This window comes from Patiria miniata, unplaced genomic scaffold, assembly GCF_015706575.1.
Source record: "Patiria miniata isolate m_02_andy unplaced genomic scaffold, ASM1570657v1 HiC_scaffold_20, whole genome shotgun sequence".
Taxonomy (NCBI): Eukaryota; Metazoa; Echinodermata; class Asteroidea; order Valvatida; family Asterinidae; genus Patiria; species Patiria miniata.
The window spans coordinates 13,164,587-13,180,465 of NW_024037059.1; the positions used below are offsets into that span (position 1 = coordinate 13,164,587).

The following is a 15,879-nucleotide window of genomic DNA, read 5'->3' on the forward strand; positions in this document are numbered from 1 at the left end:
AACCCGTCAGCTCACTAAATGAGCATTTCAAAGCAGAAACTCAGCTCATAAGCTCACTCAATACCCAGCGGAACATAGAAAAGTTGATTGCAACTGCCAAACTCCAAGTGACTCTACTTATAACCAAGACTGACATTACCTGCGTATACCAGACCAAATTCTTGCCCACTTCAAGAACCGCTTCAATCCCATCAAACCCACCTTCCACCCGGCGGAACTCGATCATCCACTGTTGTTAACGACCTTCCTTCAAGAAAATACAACATCGAAGCCGATATCAACCATGACCCCCCTTCCAAAATGGAAACTGAGGAATGCCTCAAACACTTCAAGAATCGTAAGGAAAGTAAAGATAGTCCTTCCAAATTTCTTAAATCCATCTACATCAACCCAGCCCATTTTGACGCGATCTACAACCTGACGACGCAAATCTGGACCATCAAGCAAATTGCAGAATGTTCATCCCTTCCACTTAGTTTGTGCGCATGCGCCAACATCTCGGCTAATGCCGGTGACTGTCGAAATGGCAGCGCCGCGGAGAGGAAAGACACACCGTTTTTCATCTGAAAACGTCCTTTTCATTTTGCTATTATGTGAAATACAATGCAACCGGATGAAATGAAATGAGTTAATTTTTATTTTATTTGCCATATTTTTGTGATAGAAATTCGATATTTCAAGAAAATGTCGTTTTAGATCGTTGTTTGCCTTCCATTTCCATGCAATCATCAGCAAAAGGGCCAACTTAAGTTTTTTTTTAGTGTTTTCCAGTTTCCCCAAACATGCCACTTATAACAGCATTTGAATGAGATATTAAAAAAATATTATTACAGGATTTACGAGTTATTGCGAATAGGTTTGCGTTTCTTAGGTGGGTATTGTTTTTGAAGTTTCCGTCCGTACGTTATACATGAACGAACTGCGTGCCGTCAAAAATTCTTTTTCTCATAAAATCCCTTTTATTAAGAGTAATTTTTACATTTGGACAATTTCAGCTCATAACATGATTGTAAAAATCATGTTCTCAGTAATGTTCATGAGTTTAGGTCGTATGTAACTTGTGGATGATTACCTGGTATGTGATATTGTTTTCGGCTGATCGACGGGTGCGGATTAATGGCGTCATCTGTCGTCTGTACGATTTCAGAATCTTTTGGTCCCTTACGCTTGCGGGAAAAAAACTAATCGGTGCACAAAGGCATGGACATAAACATACGTGAAAAGACCGCCTAAAAGCTCCATCGACGACATGCGAACTCTCCTGGTCCGGATATGCCGATGATTTCATCCTTTTCCTCAACACTGCACCTGCACGCCATACCTCCAAAACGCTGCCGCCCTCCTCAACGACGTTTTCGTCAATATCGATCTCAAGATCAACCTTAAAGACAGAGACGATGATATCAAACTTTAAAACCAAAACCCTCTTCCCCTCCTAGGTTATCCAAATCAACAACATGAACATCAAAAACACCGAGACATTCAAGCACCTGGGCACATTATATCACATGCCCAACCCAACACCAGGGACATCGAAATCAGCTACCGGGTCAACATCGCACGCTCAAATTGCGCCCCTAACTTTGTTAGTAAATCATTGGATAAAATAATGTGACATTGCGAGTTCCATATTATCCTGATTAAAAGTACACTGACCTATTCTAGCCAAAACTGGAACCCACTGAGGAGGAAAAGACAACATTTAGATGCTGTGTATAGGGACTTTCTACGCAGAGTGGTCCGTGGTGGATTTCGCTAAGACAGCGCAGTTTGGCGAGGAACACAAGTTTCACTACACCAATGCGAGAATTCACCAAATCTGCGGCACCTCTGACGTCACGACCTTTATCGGAGATCAGGAAAACAGTTACTGTTGTCATATCATCCGTGGAGTTTCAGACCTCACTACGAAAAAGCTGCTCTTCAATTCCGACAAATATCAGAAACGAGGCTGCCCCACCCCGACTCTCCTCCAACAAGCCTGTGCAAACCGACAATGTACAGAAGCCGAACTTTCTCATGAGCATTGAAGTTTCTCGATACACAAGTACCGGTATCCTACCTATCGTTGGATTAACGAAGCAGTAAACCAAATGAATAAAATGTAGGCCTATGGCAGAAAATTTGTTTTATTTTTTTCTTCTGAGCAAACTGATATAACGTCAATCGGGAAGTAACATTATTCTTCTGAGCAAATTGATATAACGGGTTCAATCTGGAAGTTTAATACAATATTAATTTTCTTTTTGTTTTTAAGCAAAAGAATGTATGTAACAGATCATAATAACTGTTACATTCACCACAATGTGGGTTCAGATGATTATGTTGCAATGTTATGTCCTTGGAATGTAAATTAGAAATATTTTGTTGTACAGGGTGTATATAAGAAAGACAAACAAAGTTATCATATCAACAGGATATGAACTTAAAGATCATTATTATGGTTTTATCATAAACTACAGATTAAGTGCTTCATGCAGGGCAACGCCTCCAAGATAATTGGAAATAAACTTACTGCTCCCAAGTCTATGATAAAAACCATAATAATTGGTCATTAGTAGTACATATTTTGGTCACATTATCCCAATGATTTAGTGCTATCTTTTTGGCGGGGCACCATACATTTACATTTCATCTCTGTTTATTCTTGACTTGACAGTAAGATGGAAAGTCTTCCTCTACAGTGGATTCCCAACGGTTTATTTAGCGGGCTGTTCAATCTCGTCGAGCTGTAAGTTTGATACGTTTCCTGTTTGTTTCCGATGTCACAGCAGACAGTGCAAACTCTAATTGCATCATAAGCATTATCATCAATCCGACTCTCTCCAAAGTTACCGTCAAGCGTTTTCTTTCGAGTTAAGAGTAACATTCCTTAAAGTAGCTGTTAAGCCCAGAAAATTTTAATCAGGAAGTAATCAGTCATTTTTTATATTTTGATTTAACAGATAATACAAATGTTATTGTCACAATTTTGTGGGCTAATAGAAATACATGTGATCAAAATAACTGTCTTTGGATTGATCTCTGTTGTTTGCAAATCGCTGAAAAACTTTTGTCTCATAAATAAGGTTTATGTTTGATTTGACAGCAATATTCGTGATGTAAGCCTCGGGTTGATCCCACCTGGAATCACACAAAGATGACCCTGTCCGATGGGTTTTCATTCCCTGTACAAAGTAGTCGTAAAGAATCTTCCCTGTGCTAGCCCCACAACACGATTTCAGAGTCGCGGAAGATACTACGCATCTGCAACAAAACTCTCTTGGAAAAAAACCCAGCTCATTGCAATTTCTTATCGATTTTGTTTTTAATCATCAGGTATTCTCTTTATGTGTCCTATTTTTTTCTTCCATGTGTTTTCTTTAATGCCAGCACTGTCGTGCTACGTAATTTTTGTTTATGTTTATTTCTTTTTGATTTAGCAATGCATGTTATTTCTAATATTCTCATTCAACTGTTGATTTTTCTTTGAGTTAACCTTATGGACTCTCTTCATGGAGCACACATTTAATATGCCTCAATGGCAGAAAAAAATCAGTCTTAATCTGTCCAATGATTGAATAAAAATGGAATGGGAAATTTATGTCTATGCCTTTAAGTAAAACAACATATTTGTGTATCGCGAAATAACTCAATATTGCGAAATAACGCATTAGTTTTTGCAAAATAAAACGCAATGGTTTTTGCGAAAAAATGAAGTAATGCAATGGGTCCGAATTATTGGACCTTTATTATAGGCCTACTTAGGCAAATTCTCAGGCCATATATTACGAGAGATATAACGTTTTGTGGTGATAAAAGCCTACCCGGCCGAGTGAATGGCGGATCCTGGATATTTTTAAGCGGGTTGACGGAGGGTGTTGACTTTAAAACAGAGACAATTAATAAGAGGGACCAAATGTCCAAAGCAAACAAATCGAGATCTTATGACGAGTGTTATTCAACGAATGTTTTATATTCTTGGGATTTTTTTCTCCAGTTGGCATTTTCCAGCCTAACATCTGAACACAAATGACTTTGGCCGGACAGAAGATGATGGTTAACCACCCTAACAATCCCCACAATCCACCACTGCCTAATGCCCCCATAAAAGCATGTCTAACATAATATATGAAGAGTGCAAAGTACAGTTTTTGGCCAAAGTTTCAACAATTCGTTCATTTCTTCAGCACGCATTAAAAACAAAACACTTTGTAATGCATATCAATATACGGTTTTAAGTTGCCTGATGAGGGGTACCCTTGTGATCTGTCGATCACTGGACTAGAGTCCTGCAGTACAACAGCCTTGACTGGAGACTAGACAGCCAGCCCGTCACCCACAGTAGAACCCTGAATATAAAAGCACACGTTTTCCCATTCTAAATACCAAATCTAAAGGTGAAATATTTGATATATACTTTATATACTAACAATTCTCAAATCATGCAAACTCAGGCTACTCAACGGAGTCTATTTCTGCCTCGATGGCAGAAATGAATCAATTTTAATCCGTCCAATGTTTGAATGAAAATGGAATGGGAAATTTACGTCCATGCCGTACAGGCAGTTTAATTGAATAAAGATTAAAAATTTACATATTTTGCAGTGTATTTCAGCTTTGTTATATTGCCCATTTGATTCGATAGTGAGATGACACATCTTCCGCTCGTGTCGATTCCACCTGGTACATTTAGCGGACTCTCCAATCTCGAATGGCTGTAAGTTTGACATGCTTCGTAACTAGTTTGTGTTAAAGAGTTTATATACTGCAAGCTGTGTTTTATGGAAGCCTGTTCGTGCCAGGCTTTAAGTGAAACAAAATATGTTTTATCGCGAAATATCTCAATAATATTGCGAAATAACGCATTAGTTTTTTATAGCGAAATGAAACGCAATGGTTTTTGCGGAAAAAAATGAAGTAATGCAATGGGTCCGAATTATTGGACCTTCATTATAGGCCTACTTCGGCAAATTCTCACGCCATATTTTATGAGAGAAACAACGTTTGGTGGTGATAAAAGCCTACCCGAGTGAATGGCGGATCCTTGATTTTTTTTAAGCGGCTTGACGGAGGGTGTTAAATTCAAAACAGAGACAATTAATAAGAGGGACCAAATGTCTATAAAGCAAATGAATCGAGATCTAATGACGAGTGTTATTCAACGAATGTTTTGGATTCTTGGGATTTTTTCTCCAGTTGGCATTTTCCAGCCTAACATCTGAACACAAATGACTTTGGCCGGACGGAAGATGATGGTTAACCACCCTAACAATCTCCACAATCCACCACTGCCTAATGCCCCCATAAAAGCATGTCTAACATAATATATGAAGAGTACAAAGTACAGTTTTTTTTGGCCAAACTTTCAACGATTTGTTCATTTGCACGCATTAAAAACATAACACTTTTCAAATGCATATCAATATACGGTTTCAAATTGCCTGATGAAGGGTATCCTTGTGATCCGTCGATCACTGGACTAGAGTCCTGCCCTACAATAGCCTTGACTGGAGACTAGACAGCCAGCCCGTCACCTACAGTAGAACCCTGAATATAAAAACACACGTTTTTCCATTCTAAATACCAAATCTAAATGCAAAATATTTGATATATACTTTATATATACTAACAATTCTCAAATCATGCAAACTCAGGTTACTCAAGGGAATCCATTTCTGCTTCGATGGCAGAAATAAATCAGTTTTAATCTGGCCAATGTTTGAATGAAAATGGAATGGGAAATTTACGTCCATGCCGTACAGGCAGTTTAATTGAATAGAGATTTAAAATTTACATATTTTGCAGTGTATTTCAGCCTTATTATATTCCCCATTTGATTTGATAGTGTGATGACAAATCGTCCGCTCGTGTCGATTCCAGCTGGTACATTTAGCGGACTCTCCAATCTCGAATACCTGTAAATTTGATATGCTTCGTATCTTCTTTGTGGCAGTGGCGTAGCCACCGGGGGGGCGTGGGGGGGGGGGCGACCGCCCCCATGAAACCTTGTCGCCCCCCCCCCCCAGTCGCCCCCCCACTGAGATTTTGAGTTTCTAAAAAAATTATCATTGATCTACATGACGCCATGGGCCTAATTATGTACTACAATGTATCTTTTGCGTAATAAAATATTGGTTAAAGTGGTCAGAAATTGCCTCAGATAGCACCACAGAGCATTTAGAACACCACAGAACATCTAGAATCCAATTTTTTTTCATGCCGTAAGGGCTTCGCGCCTCGCGCTTGCATCAGTTATGATCAAGGTATGTCCCCCCCCCACTTTTGAGAAGCGATTGACGCCCCTGCTTGACGCCCCCCCATGAAATGTTCCAGCCCCCCCAGCGCCCCCCCCCCCACTGAAAAATTCCTGGCTACGCCACTGCTTTGTGGTGAAGAGTATATATCCTGCAAGCCACATTTGGATCTAAATAGGAACCAATCTCACTCTCGCAAAGACTTTGAAAATATTTGTAGTGTTGTTCAGCTTTGTTATATTCTCTATGTGATTCGACAGGGAAATGGTAAGTCTTCCGCTCGTGTCGATCCAAGCTGGTGCTCTCGAAGGACTCTCCAGTCTTGAAACCCTGTAAGTTGGATATTGTTGCTGATGTCAAAAAGAGACACTAAAAGCTCCATTTGCATTTCAAGCTATTTAAACGAGAACCAATCTTACACTAAAAAATATATCAATCTCATGCTAAAAAAAGAGAGAGTTTTTTAAGCAATTTTTTAAATCATATTTTTAATTTGGACGTGGGCAATGTCTTTACGGCTCCTTTTTTAATTATAGTTTGCAAAATGTAGATATTGCACAAGCACAGCGAGTTTTAAAGGGTTTGGTAAAGACATTTCTGCCAAGGGACACGTTGTGCTAAACAAAAAAGGCCTGAATCAGTGAGTGTAATTGGAAATTGGGATTTTACGTACGTTTTATTATCAAGGTAAGTTAGTATGCTGGGTTGATATTCTACAAATATTTGTTAAAACTTCGTCATTAAGCCATTTAAACTTTGCAATTCCCATGAATGAGGATTTTTACAATGTATTGCTATCATACAAAAATAATATAAGTGATGGCAATTCCAGAAAACTGATAAAAGATGTCCAATAAGATTTCCCAAAACTTATATCTGCAACCTTATAAAAACAATGTCGATGTTTCCTATCGAGTCCAAACACTAGTTGTAAGGTAAATTTTAGGCTATTAAATATAAATTGGCCAACTTTACTATTTGTTTATAACGAGCCTGCGGATCAATGGTTGAACACATGAACATGTTTGAAAGACAGTTAACATGAAAGAAAATAGTATGCCAGTTGCTTAGAATATATGGGTTTCGAGAAGGCCAAGGCCTATATTGGCAAAATGTAAAGACAATATTTAACATCTGATCTTTTTCAGTCGCCTGCTTAATATATCAGGCACGTTGACTAAGCTTGATAAAGTCGCCTCTGATGGGTTACCAGCCTTGCAACACGCGTAAGTCATTTAGTTGCTCTTAAAGTAAAATCGATTGTAATAGTTTTATCATGCACAGATAGTGCTTGGGAAAGTGATGTTTTTCGGTAACCAATTCGTACCGATTCATGAGAGCATCAAACAGCGGCGGCGGAACGGTTTTCAAACTGGGGGGGGGGGGGGGGGGGGGTCAACAAAAAGGGGCACTTGCTAAGTAAAAGGCATCTTCCGTCGGAGCAGCAGCGTATCCAGCATTTAAATTGTTTGGCACATCCGTGCTGAAATGTTGACACGTTTTTTGACCGGACACTTTGCCTCCGTGAAATCAAATATTGTGTGTGTTTGTACAAGCATTGCATTCACTGTGTGGACTTCCGAACAAAAGATGTCCACATAAACCAGGTAGCAGCGACGTTGTGTGGACTTGCCCACGTCCACACACGTTTTTCCCTCTCTGGAAAACAGGTTTAGAGGCATTTTTGAGTTACGTTTATTTGTGGCAAAATGAAGAGAAACACTAAAGGGAATCATAGAAAACAATTTGGGTTGAAAGAGGTTTCACAGTTTGAGTAAAATGATTTTTTTCACTGGTTTTTCTTAACTACACGAAAACAAAGGAATGTCCACTCCACACTAGGTATGCAAAACAAACATGCCTGTGTGTGTGCGTGTTTATGGTGTAAATCGAGCACACACACGTGCAACATCATCGATGAATTGATGACAGGAACCAAATCGAGGACGACCCCAATTAAAAAACGTGTACAAAACCAATAAGAGCTGTTGCAAACAAATTAGAGTATAAACAAAGGAAAAGGGAAGAGGAAAAATAGGAAAATCCTCGATTTACACATTAAACAAACGTGGGTGTGTGTGTGTGTGTGTGTGGGGGGGGGGGGGGGGGGGGCTGGTACTATCTTCCGAAATAGGGGGCGCTCTTCAAAACCGGCCATTATGCAAACTACGCATGATGTGCCCATTTTCAGGGCGCATTGTAAGGGTTTGGGGGCTTGGTTTTCATATTCCTCGTTCATATCAGAACTCTTTATACCATTTTGGGAAATGGTAACTGAAAACAAATTATCCCAAATGTTATCAGATATCAGATATCAGATAGGTGATTGAGAAGTGTCACGTGACAAAATATAGAGGGGGGGGGCACTATGTCCCCGTAGGTTCAAAAAAGCCCGGTCCTGATTAATTCACTGCACGTATAATGTTCATTATAAACATTCATTTCAATTTCAGATTAGTTGATGACTACCGTCTTTGCTGTGCCTTATCCAAGTTGCATCACTTTTCTATCGAGCACAATTGTTCAACCACCAAGCCTCAACCAGATTTGATTCTGTGCGATAGCCTTATGCCAAATAACATACTACGAGCGGTGCTGTGGGTATTGGGAATAAGCGCCCTCATTGGTAATTTGGCTGTCCTGTTTTGGAGGCTTAGGCAGAAAGGGGTCGGAGGGGGTAAAAAGACGCTATCACTTATGGTTGGAAATCTGGCCCTCGCAGACGTCATGATGGGTGTGTACATGTTAATCATAGCTGGTGCAGATCTTACATTTGGCGAGGACTACTTTCTTGTGGCCCCTGAGTGGCGCTCCAGCATAATGTGTAAACTTGCTGGAGTTCTGTCGGTTTTGTCCAGCGAGGCTTCGGTGTTTTTTGTGACACTCATCAGCGTGGACTGTTTCCTAGGCATTGTGTTTCCGTTGAAAAACTTCTCTCTCGGGAAAAAATCAACAACAGTCATCATTGTTGTCCTATGGTTTCTGGCACTTTGTCTGAGTATCGTGCCAACACTTTCATTTGGGTCTGATTCTGATGTTTATGGACTCTCTGATGTTTGTATCGGCCTTCCTCTTACCACTAAGTCATCTGGTGTGAGAAGCAAACGGATGGAAGTGAACATTTACCTCGCAGAATCTGTCATTCCCACAGGTAAGAAGCCGTCTTGGATCCTGTCAATCATTCTGTTCCTTGGCGTCAATCTGGTTTCGTTTTTTCTTGTCCTGTGTTGCTACGTCGCCATCTTCATCAGTGTCAAGCGGACGGCCAGTGCCGTCCGAGTGAATGCCCACAGGGAGCGTGAAGTCAGAATGGCGATCAAGATGGCGCTGATCGTGATGACGGATTTCTGCTGTTGGATGCCAATAATCATCCTGGGGATTCTGTCTCAGACGGGAACAGTCACTCTATCCACCGAGGTGTATGCATGGGTTGTGGTTCTGGTTCTTCCAATCAACTCGTCCCTCAATCCTTTCCTTTACACTTTCTTCACAGTTTGTTGCGCGACTAAACCGAAGGCCAAACCGCAGAAAAGGAATCAAACAAACCAAAATTAGAACAAAGTGCAACAAACACAAAGGCTGAGGCGGGTAGTCTATATGCCCCCAGCAAATAGGTAGCACATGCCTGCTTCGCCCCCTCCTTGACAGCTATATACTCCTCCCCCTTGAGCCAACACTGGATCCGTACCTGCAAACGTACACAATGCAGTGGTTCGGCTCACAACATAATAATAAAGATGTTTGTTTAAATTTCAAAGTGATTCCTAGTAGCTGTGCGAAAGCCAAGGCGAAAACAGCATCAGACAAGTTGAAATGCTGATTCAACTGTAACACTGTAAATATACATTATACGATTAGTTATTTGCATAATAATATAAATATTTGCATACGGCAAAAAGAAAAGAATATTCACATACTAAAAAAACACAGTAGATTCATAATTTTAAACTCTTGTGAGAATTGTTTGTGAGAATTTTTTCCTTCTAAATTTTGCATGATTATTGGATTTTGAAGTACAGGCCGCATGTTATGTTGTATTAAATGTAATTTCATGTCGATTAGTTAATTTAGCATCAGTGTCATATATACGTAAGTCTTTTGCTGTATCAAATGCTATTGTTAAGAAGTCGATATTAATAATTTGTTAATGTACCGTGGCTTAAAAGTACCGTAAACGGACAATATTAACTGTACAGTATTCTATACAGTTTTTGATTGAGACATTATAATCAGTGTTAGTATCGACTCATTTGAGCATTAAAGTGGAAAAGGAAAAGGAAAAGACCGCAGGTGATTTCATGGTTCAAGAAAGGCCTAATTTATAACATGTACTTGTGATGTACTTTTCAGAAATTGATGAATTTAGGGGTTAATATTTTAGAGCAAATATTTTTACACTGACCTATTTAAAGTTTTGTGTTCACAGATGCTGTAAAAAAAATGCTGTTCTTGTACAGTCTGGTTTCCTGACCTTACTTCAGACGAAACGGAACAATTTATCGGGAAACTGTTAGGTCAGGGAACCAGACTAACTGGCTTGCACCTAACGGATGTGAAACCGATTGCAAACAAAATGTGGACTACCTAAATTTGGTTAAATGGGGGGGGGGCAGTATCTGAAAAGGGGTCAGTTTTCACAACGATGGTCGGCTGACCATCTTTGAAAACTGATATGAAAATTCCACTTTTCTTGCAATGACAGCACACAAGGTGCCATGATTGCACAGGATGCTTGAGACTATTATTCACTTCAGTCAAGGAAGGTATTTCAGAATAATTTTGGTAGTTTTCTTGTTTGAGGTTTGCAATGTTGTACACTACCGTTAAAGATGCGTCGAAACATTTGGTACCGTAGTAGCTTTTATTCCTTTTTTTTTTATTGTGAGAGCATAATCAACACCAATGATGAGAAAACATTCGAAAACAAACTTGGCTGATTAAGGAACACGTTTATTTACTAGGTCAGGCTGATGTACATAAATTGTGGCTCTCAAAATAAAAGCTGTATGTAAAATGAAACTCTCGTATCATTACTGACCAGACCGGCATATTTTTCAATCCACGGACTAAATTATGTAACATTTCCATTTCGTTCATTGACTGAGGATAAAGCAAACTGCTCATTACATACTGTGAATAACAAATTAAAGACGAATAACTTATTAAAGACGATAACTTCACAATGATTTTTTTTCGATTGATTTGCATCAAAGCCTTACAGATGTTATCATGATGTGTGTTGTTCACATGTTGTGACAATCTTCGCATTCTGCACTACACGCGTGATTGTTGGCCGGTCGTGTTTGTTGAGTTTTTGAGGATTGTTCTTAAATTTTTGGTTATAATAAAGCGAGGGGGGCGTTCAAAGGTGTCTTCAGGAAACATTCAATGAGGGCGCTCTGCAAAATAGTCTTAGGGCTACCCATAACACCGCAGTTGTATATCTCTCGATGATGTAAGTTCATATGTTTGAATAAAAGCCTTCAAATTTTACAAATGGCAGACATTTACTAAAGGAGCCATGCGATGAATTTTACGCTGAATCATTTTTTGAATATCCTTCTACTCTTAATTAATGTACGATAATAATGTTACTTGTTATAATTTTAAGAAGGCCATGGTGTGTCCTAACAACTGAGGGCGCTGCTTCTGTACTTTCACTTTGGGCCGACACTGTACAGTTTTAAGGACTATGAATCCAAAATGTAGCCCATAAATTTAAAAAGAAATGCAGTACATAAAGAAAGCTCATTGACTTGCTATCGGATACTAAATCAACAAATAAATTAATACAGAGGATTGATGCAACACTAAACCAAAGCATCAGACAAGTTGAAATGCTGATCCAACTGTAACACTGTAAATATACATTCTACGATTAGTTATTTGCATAATAATATAAATATTTGCATACGGCAAAAAGAAAAGAATATTCACATACTAAAAAAACACAGTAGATTCATAATTTTAAACTCTTGTGAGAATTGTTTGTGAGAATTTTTTCCTTCTAAATTTTGCATGATTATTGGATTTTGAAGTACAGGCCGCATGTTATGTTGTATCAAATGTAATTTCATGTCGATTAGTTAATTTAGAATCAGTGTCATGTATACGTAAGTCTTTTGCTGTATCAAATGCTATTGTTAAGATGTCGATATTAATAATTTGTTAATGTGCGTGGCTTAAAAGTACCGAAAACGGACAATATTAACTGTACAGTATTCTATACAGTTTTTGATTGAGACATTATAATCAGTGTTAGTATCGACTCATTTGAGCATTATAGTGGAAAAGGAAAAGACCGCAGGTGATTGCATGGTTCAAGAAAGGCCTAATTTATAACGTTTACTTGTGATGTACTTTTCAGAGATTGATGAATTTAGGGGTTAATATTTTAGAGCAAATATTTTTACACTGACCTAATTAAAGTTTTGTGTTCACAGATGCTGTAAAAAAATATGCTGTTCTTGTACAGTCTGGTTTCCTGACCTTACTTCAGACGAAACGGAACAATTTATCGGGAAACTGTCAGGTCAGGGAACCAGACTAGCTGGCTTGCACCTATCGGATGTGTAACCGATTGCAAACAAAATGTGGACTACCTAAATTTGGTTAAATGGGGGGGGGGGGGGGGCAGTATCTGAAAAGGGGTCAGTTTTCACAACGATGGTCGGCTGACCATCTTTGAAAACTGATATGAAAATTCCACTTTTCTTGCAATGACAGCACACAAGGTGCCATGATTGCACAGGATGCTTGAGACTATTATTCACTTCAGTCAAGGAAGGTATTTCAGAATAATTTTGGTAGTTTTCTTGTTTGAAGTTTGCAATGTTGTACACTACCGTTAAAGATGCGTTGAAACATTTGGTACCGTAGTAGCTTTTATTCCTTCTTTTTTTTTTTTTTTACTGTGAGAGCATAATCAATACCAACGATGAGAAAACATTCGAAAACAAACTTGGCTGATTAAGGAACACGTTTATTTACTAGGTCAGGCTGATGTACATAAATTGTGGCTCTCAAAATAAACGCTGTATGTAAAATGTAAAAAAAAATTGTAAGATTCATAAATGAAGTGTGCCTTCACATGTCTGTCTCAGCTCGTTTAGATGAAGGAAATGAGGACTATATCGCATGAAATACAATGGAAGCTTTCACCCCAAATGAAATCGACGACACAACACGATGAGGTTATTAAATAGAATTAACAAATGAATGGAGAATGAATGATTGGAAAATGATGTAGCCGATAGATCAAAACTGTCTTCATAATATAACAATAACATAATAGAAAAAGAAAAAATGATATTTGAATTCTCCAATAACTGGCAGTAAATATGATTTGAACCGCTCTCAATCCTAAGGGGAGAAAATTGAATAAGTGATGGGTGAGGGGCGGGGCATCTCAGACCAATTTGTTTGAAGAGGGGGAGGGGTGGGCTTGCGGGTTTCACCTGGACAACTGGACGCTAGGATACTGGACAGGTTCTGGGCATGGAGCGCTGTTCAAAGTGGACCACAATGCAGACCCAGTGGCATCATATATAAGGGGTGTGGGTGTGGAAACCTTACCCCCAATCTCCCCCACCCCACCCCACCCCACCCCACCCCTCACGCCCCCACCCCCACCCCGTCCGCTGCTTACTAATGTTATGATTCTAGTACATTGGGTCCAAAAATCATAAATAAAGTGCTAAAGCTATTGCACAGCAAGCATCTGTCATCTATGACATGCGTGAAGGATCGGTGATTAATTATGTAAAACAAGACTGCGTCTTGACCTCCAAACACGACCTCTCGAAATATCGAGTTAACAACTGGTTCTTCTCAGAACCACACAACTCAAAAGAGATGATATTCAAATGGTGTACGTTACTGCATACATTTTGTCTATTCCCAAGACAGTTTCGGGATAATATTTCGGTAAACTCAATGAAGTTTTGCGCAGTTTGTGTTCCACAGTCTTGCCGACTAGAAGTTTTGGCTTGTCTTTTAGACAAGCAAGGCACCGTTTCGATGTAAATACAGCCTTCTTCAACTGATCATCTTCAGTCTTCTGGATAAGCTTCTCCTACTTTTTGTAGGACGTATCTTCAGGAAAGTACCTGAGGCTAAATGAGGATAAATCATTTGGTTCTGTGAGTGCTCATGATGACTTGACTAGTTGGTTATGTTTAAGAACTTCAACGAGCTTCCATTTTTCATTTCAATTCTACTTAAAATTCTCAGCATTTTTCCTCCTAAGTTCAATAAGTTCCTAAGTTCAATGCAAGTTCAACTGATGAGTCATGAATTTGACGAAAGGGCAATTAGCAGCATCTGACATGAAAATTTAAATGGGATAACATTTTGTTCACTTTGATGATAAAAATGTTGGTACATTCCAATGACAAAAATTGACCACTGAATTTTGCCCCAAGAATTTGTGAGAGGGCCTTAAGCTGCTGATTGGCCTCTTGAACAGAGCATTATGTACATGGACGGTGTACTCAAGTATCCCCTCAACGGTAACAAAGAGAGAAAGAGAGAGAGAGAGAGAGCTGGGAGGGAATCAGGAATGCACTGTCTCAAACCCGGAGGCTTTTGTGCCCATCAGGAGACATTTACATGTAATCCTGAACGTATAAACACTGCCTTATGGGGTACCGGAACAATGGGAGGTACCCCACAAGGAATGCCCACTGACTTGCGTGGTACCGTTTTGGTACCCCACAAGTTTTTCACGAAATAGATAATGGATTTTACTCAAAAACTATACAGGAGTTTCCAAGGTGGGTTGATCCGTCGCAAATGGAGGAGTTTTATAAAAGGGATATTAAGTCCGAATTTCAGCCCAGGAAATTAATTCTGGTTAAAATAAGAGCATTTTGAAATTAGTGTGCGACATTGCAAAATTTTAGTACACGAGAACAAAGAAAGTACGCCACTTCTATGTCTGTGTAAGCGAGTCCTGAATCGGGCCAGTGTTGGTCCTTTTACGGCAAACCATATGGCCGCCGTTTAAGTAGCCTATCTGGACAAACTGGACAAACCAAGATTAAGATACCGTGACTTATTGGCTTAAAGATGCAATACACGCATTCGGAGATTAAGGTTTTAAATGGCGGCCATGTTTTAAATACAAGATGGACACAATACTGTATTAGGATAATCTAACCATTTGACACTATCCCTAATGGTACAGTTGTATTCCTTGACCCTGAAAATATATGTTTAGACACCAAGATTAAGATACCGTGACTTAGTGGCTTAAAGATGCAATACACGCATTCGGAGATTTAGGTTTTAAATGGCGGCCATGTTTTAAATACAAAATGGCCACAATACTGTATTTGGACAATCTAAACATTTGACACTATCCCAAATATGGTACAGTTGTATTCCTTGACCCTGAAAATTTATGTTTAGACACCAAAACATTAATCCTAAGTGGCTTCGAAGATGAGATATTGGTAGATATAGGTTTCTAATGGCCGCCATCTTTAGATCCAAGATATCCGCCATAATGTTATTGGATAAGTTGGTTCCTATCAAAAATTGAAAGCTAAGGCATTGAGGAGCATGTATGGAAAACTTGGCGCTTTTGTCCGGAATGTCCACATCCATTCACTAAGCTGCCTGACTAACTGGGCATGGACCC

The 15,879-nt window shown here is 39.2% G+C and overlaps 1 protein-coding gene across 1 annotated transcript; it reads left to right on the top strand.

Annotated features, from left to right (window-relative positions):
• The first annotated feature begins 8,632 nt into the window (after positions 1-8,632).
• LOC119727412 (G-protein coupled receptor GRL101-like) lies at positions 8,633-9,813 on the top strand. Its single transcript, XM_038199278.1, has one exon. It carries the CDS (start codon positions 8,658-8,660, stop codon positions 9,789-9,791), a length of 1,134 nt encoding a protein of 377 aa, XP_038055206.1. The 5' UTR covers positions 8,633-8,657; the 3' UTR covers positions 9,792-9,813.
• The last annotated feature ends 6,066 nt before the right edge of the window (positions 9,814-15,879 follow it).

Bases quoted from the DNA above. Each gene is read 5' to 3' on its own strand.
- LOC119727412 (XM_038199278.1), top strand. From the start codon at position 8,658: ATGTTCATTATAAACATTCATTTCAATTTCAGATTAGTTGATGACTAC.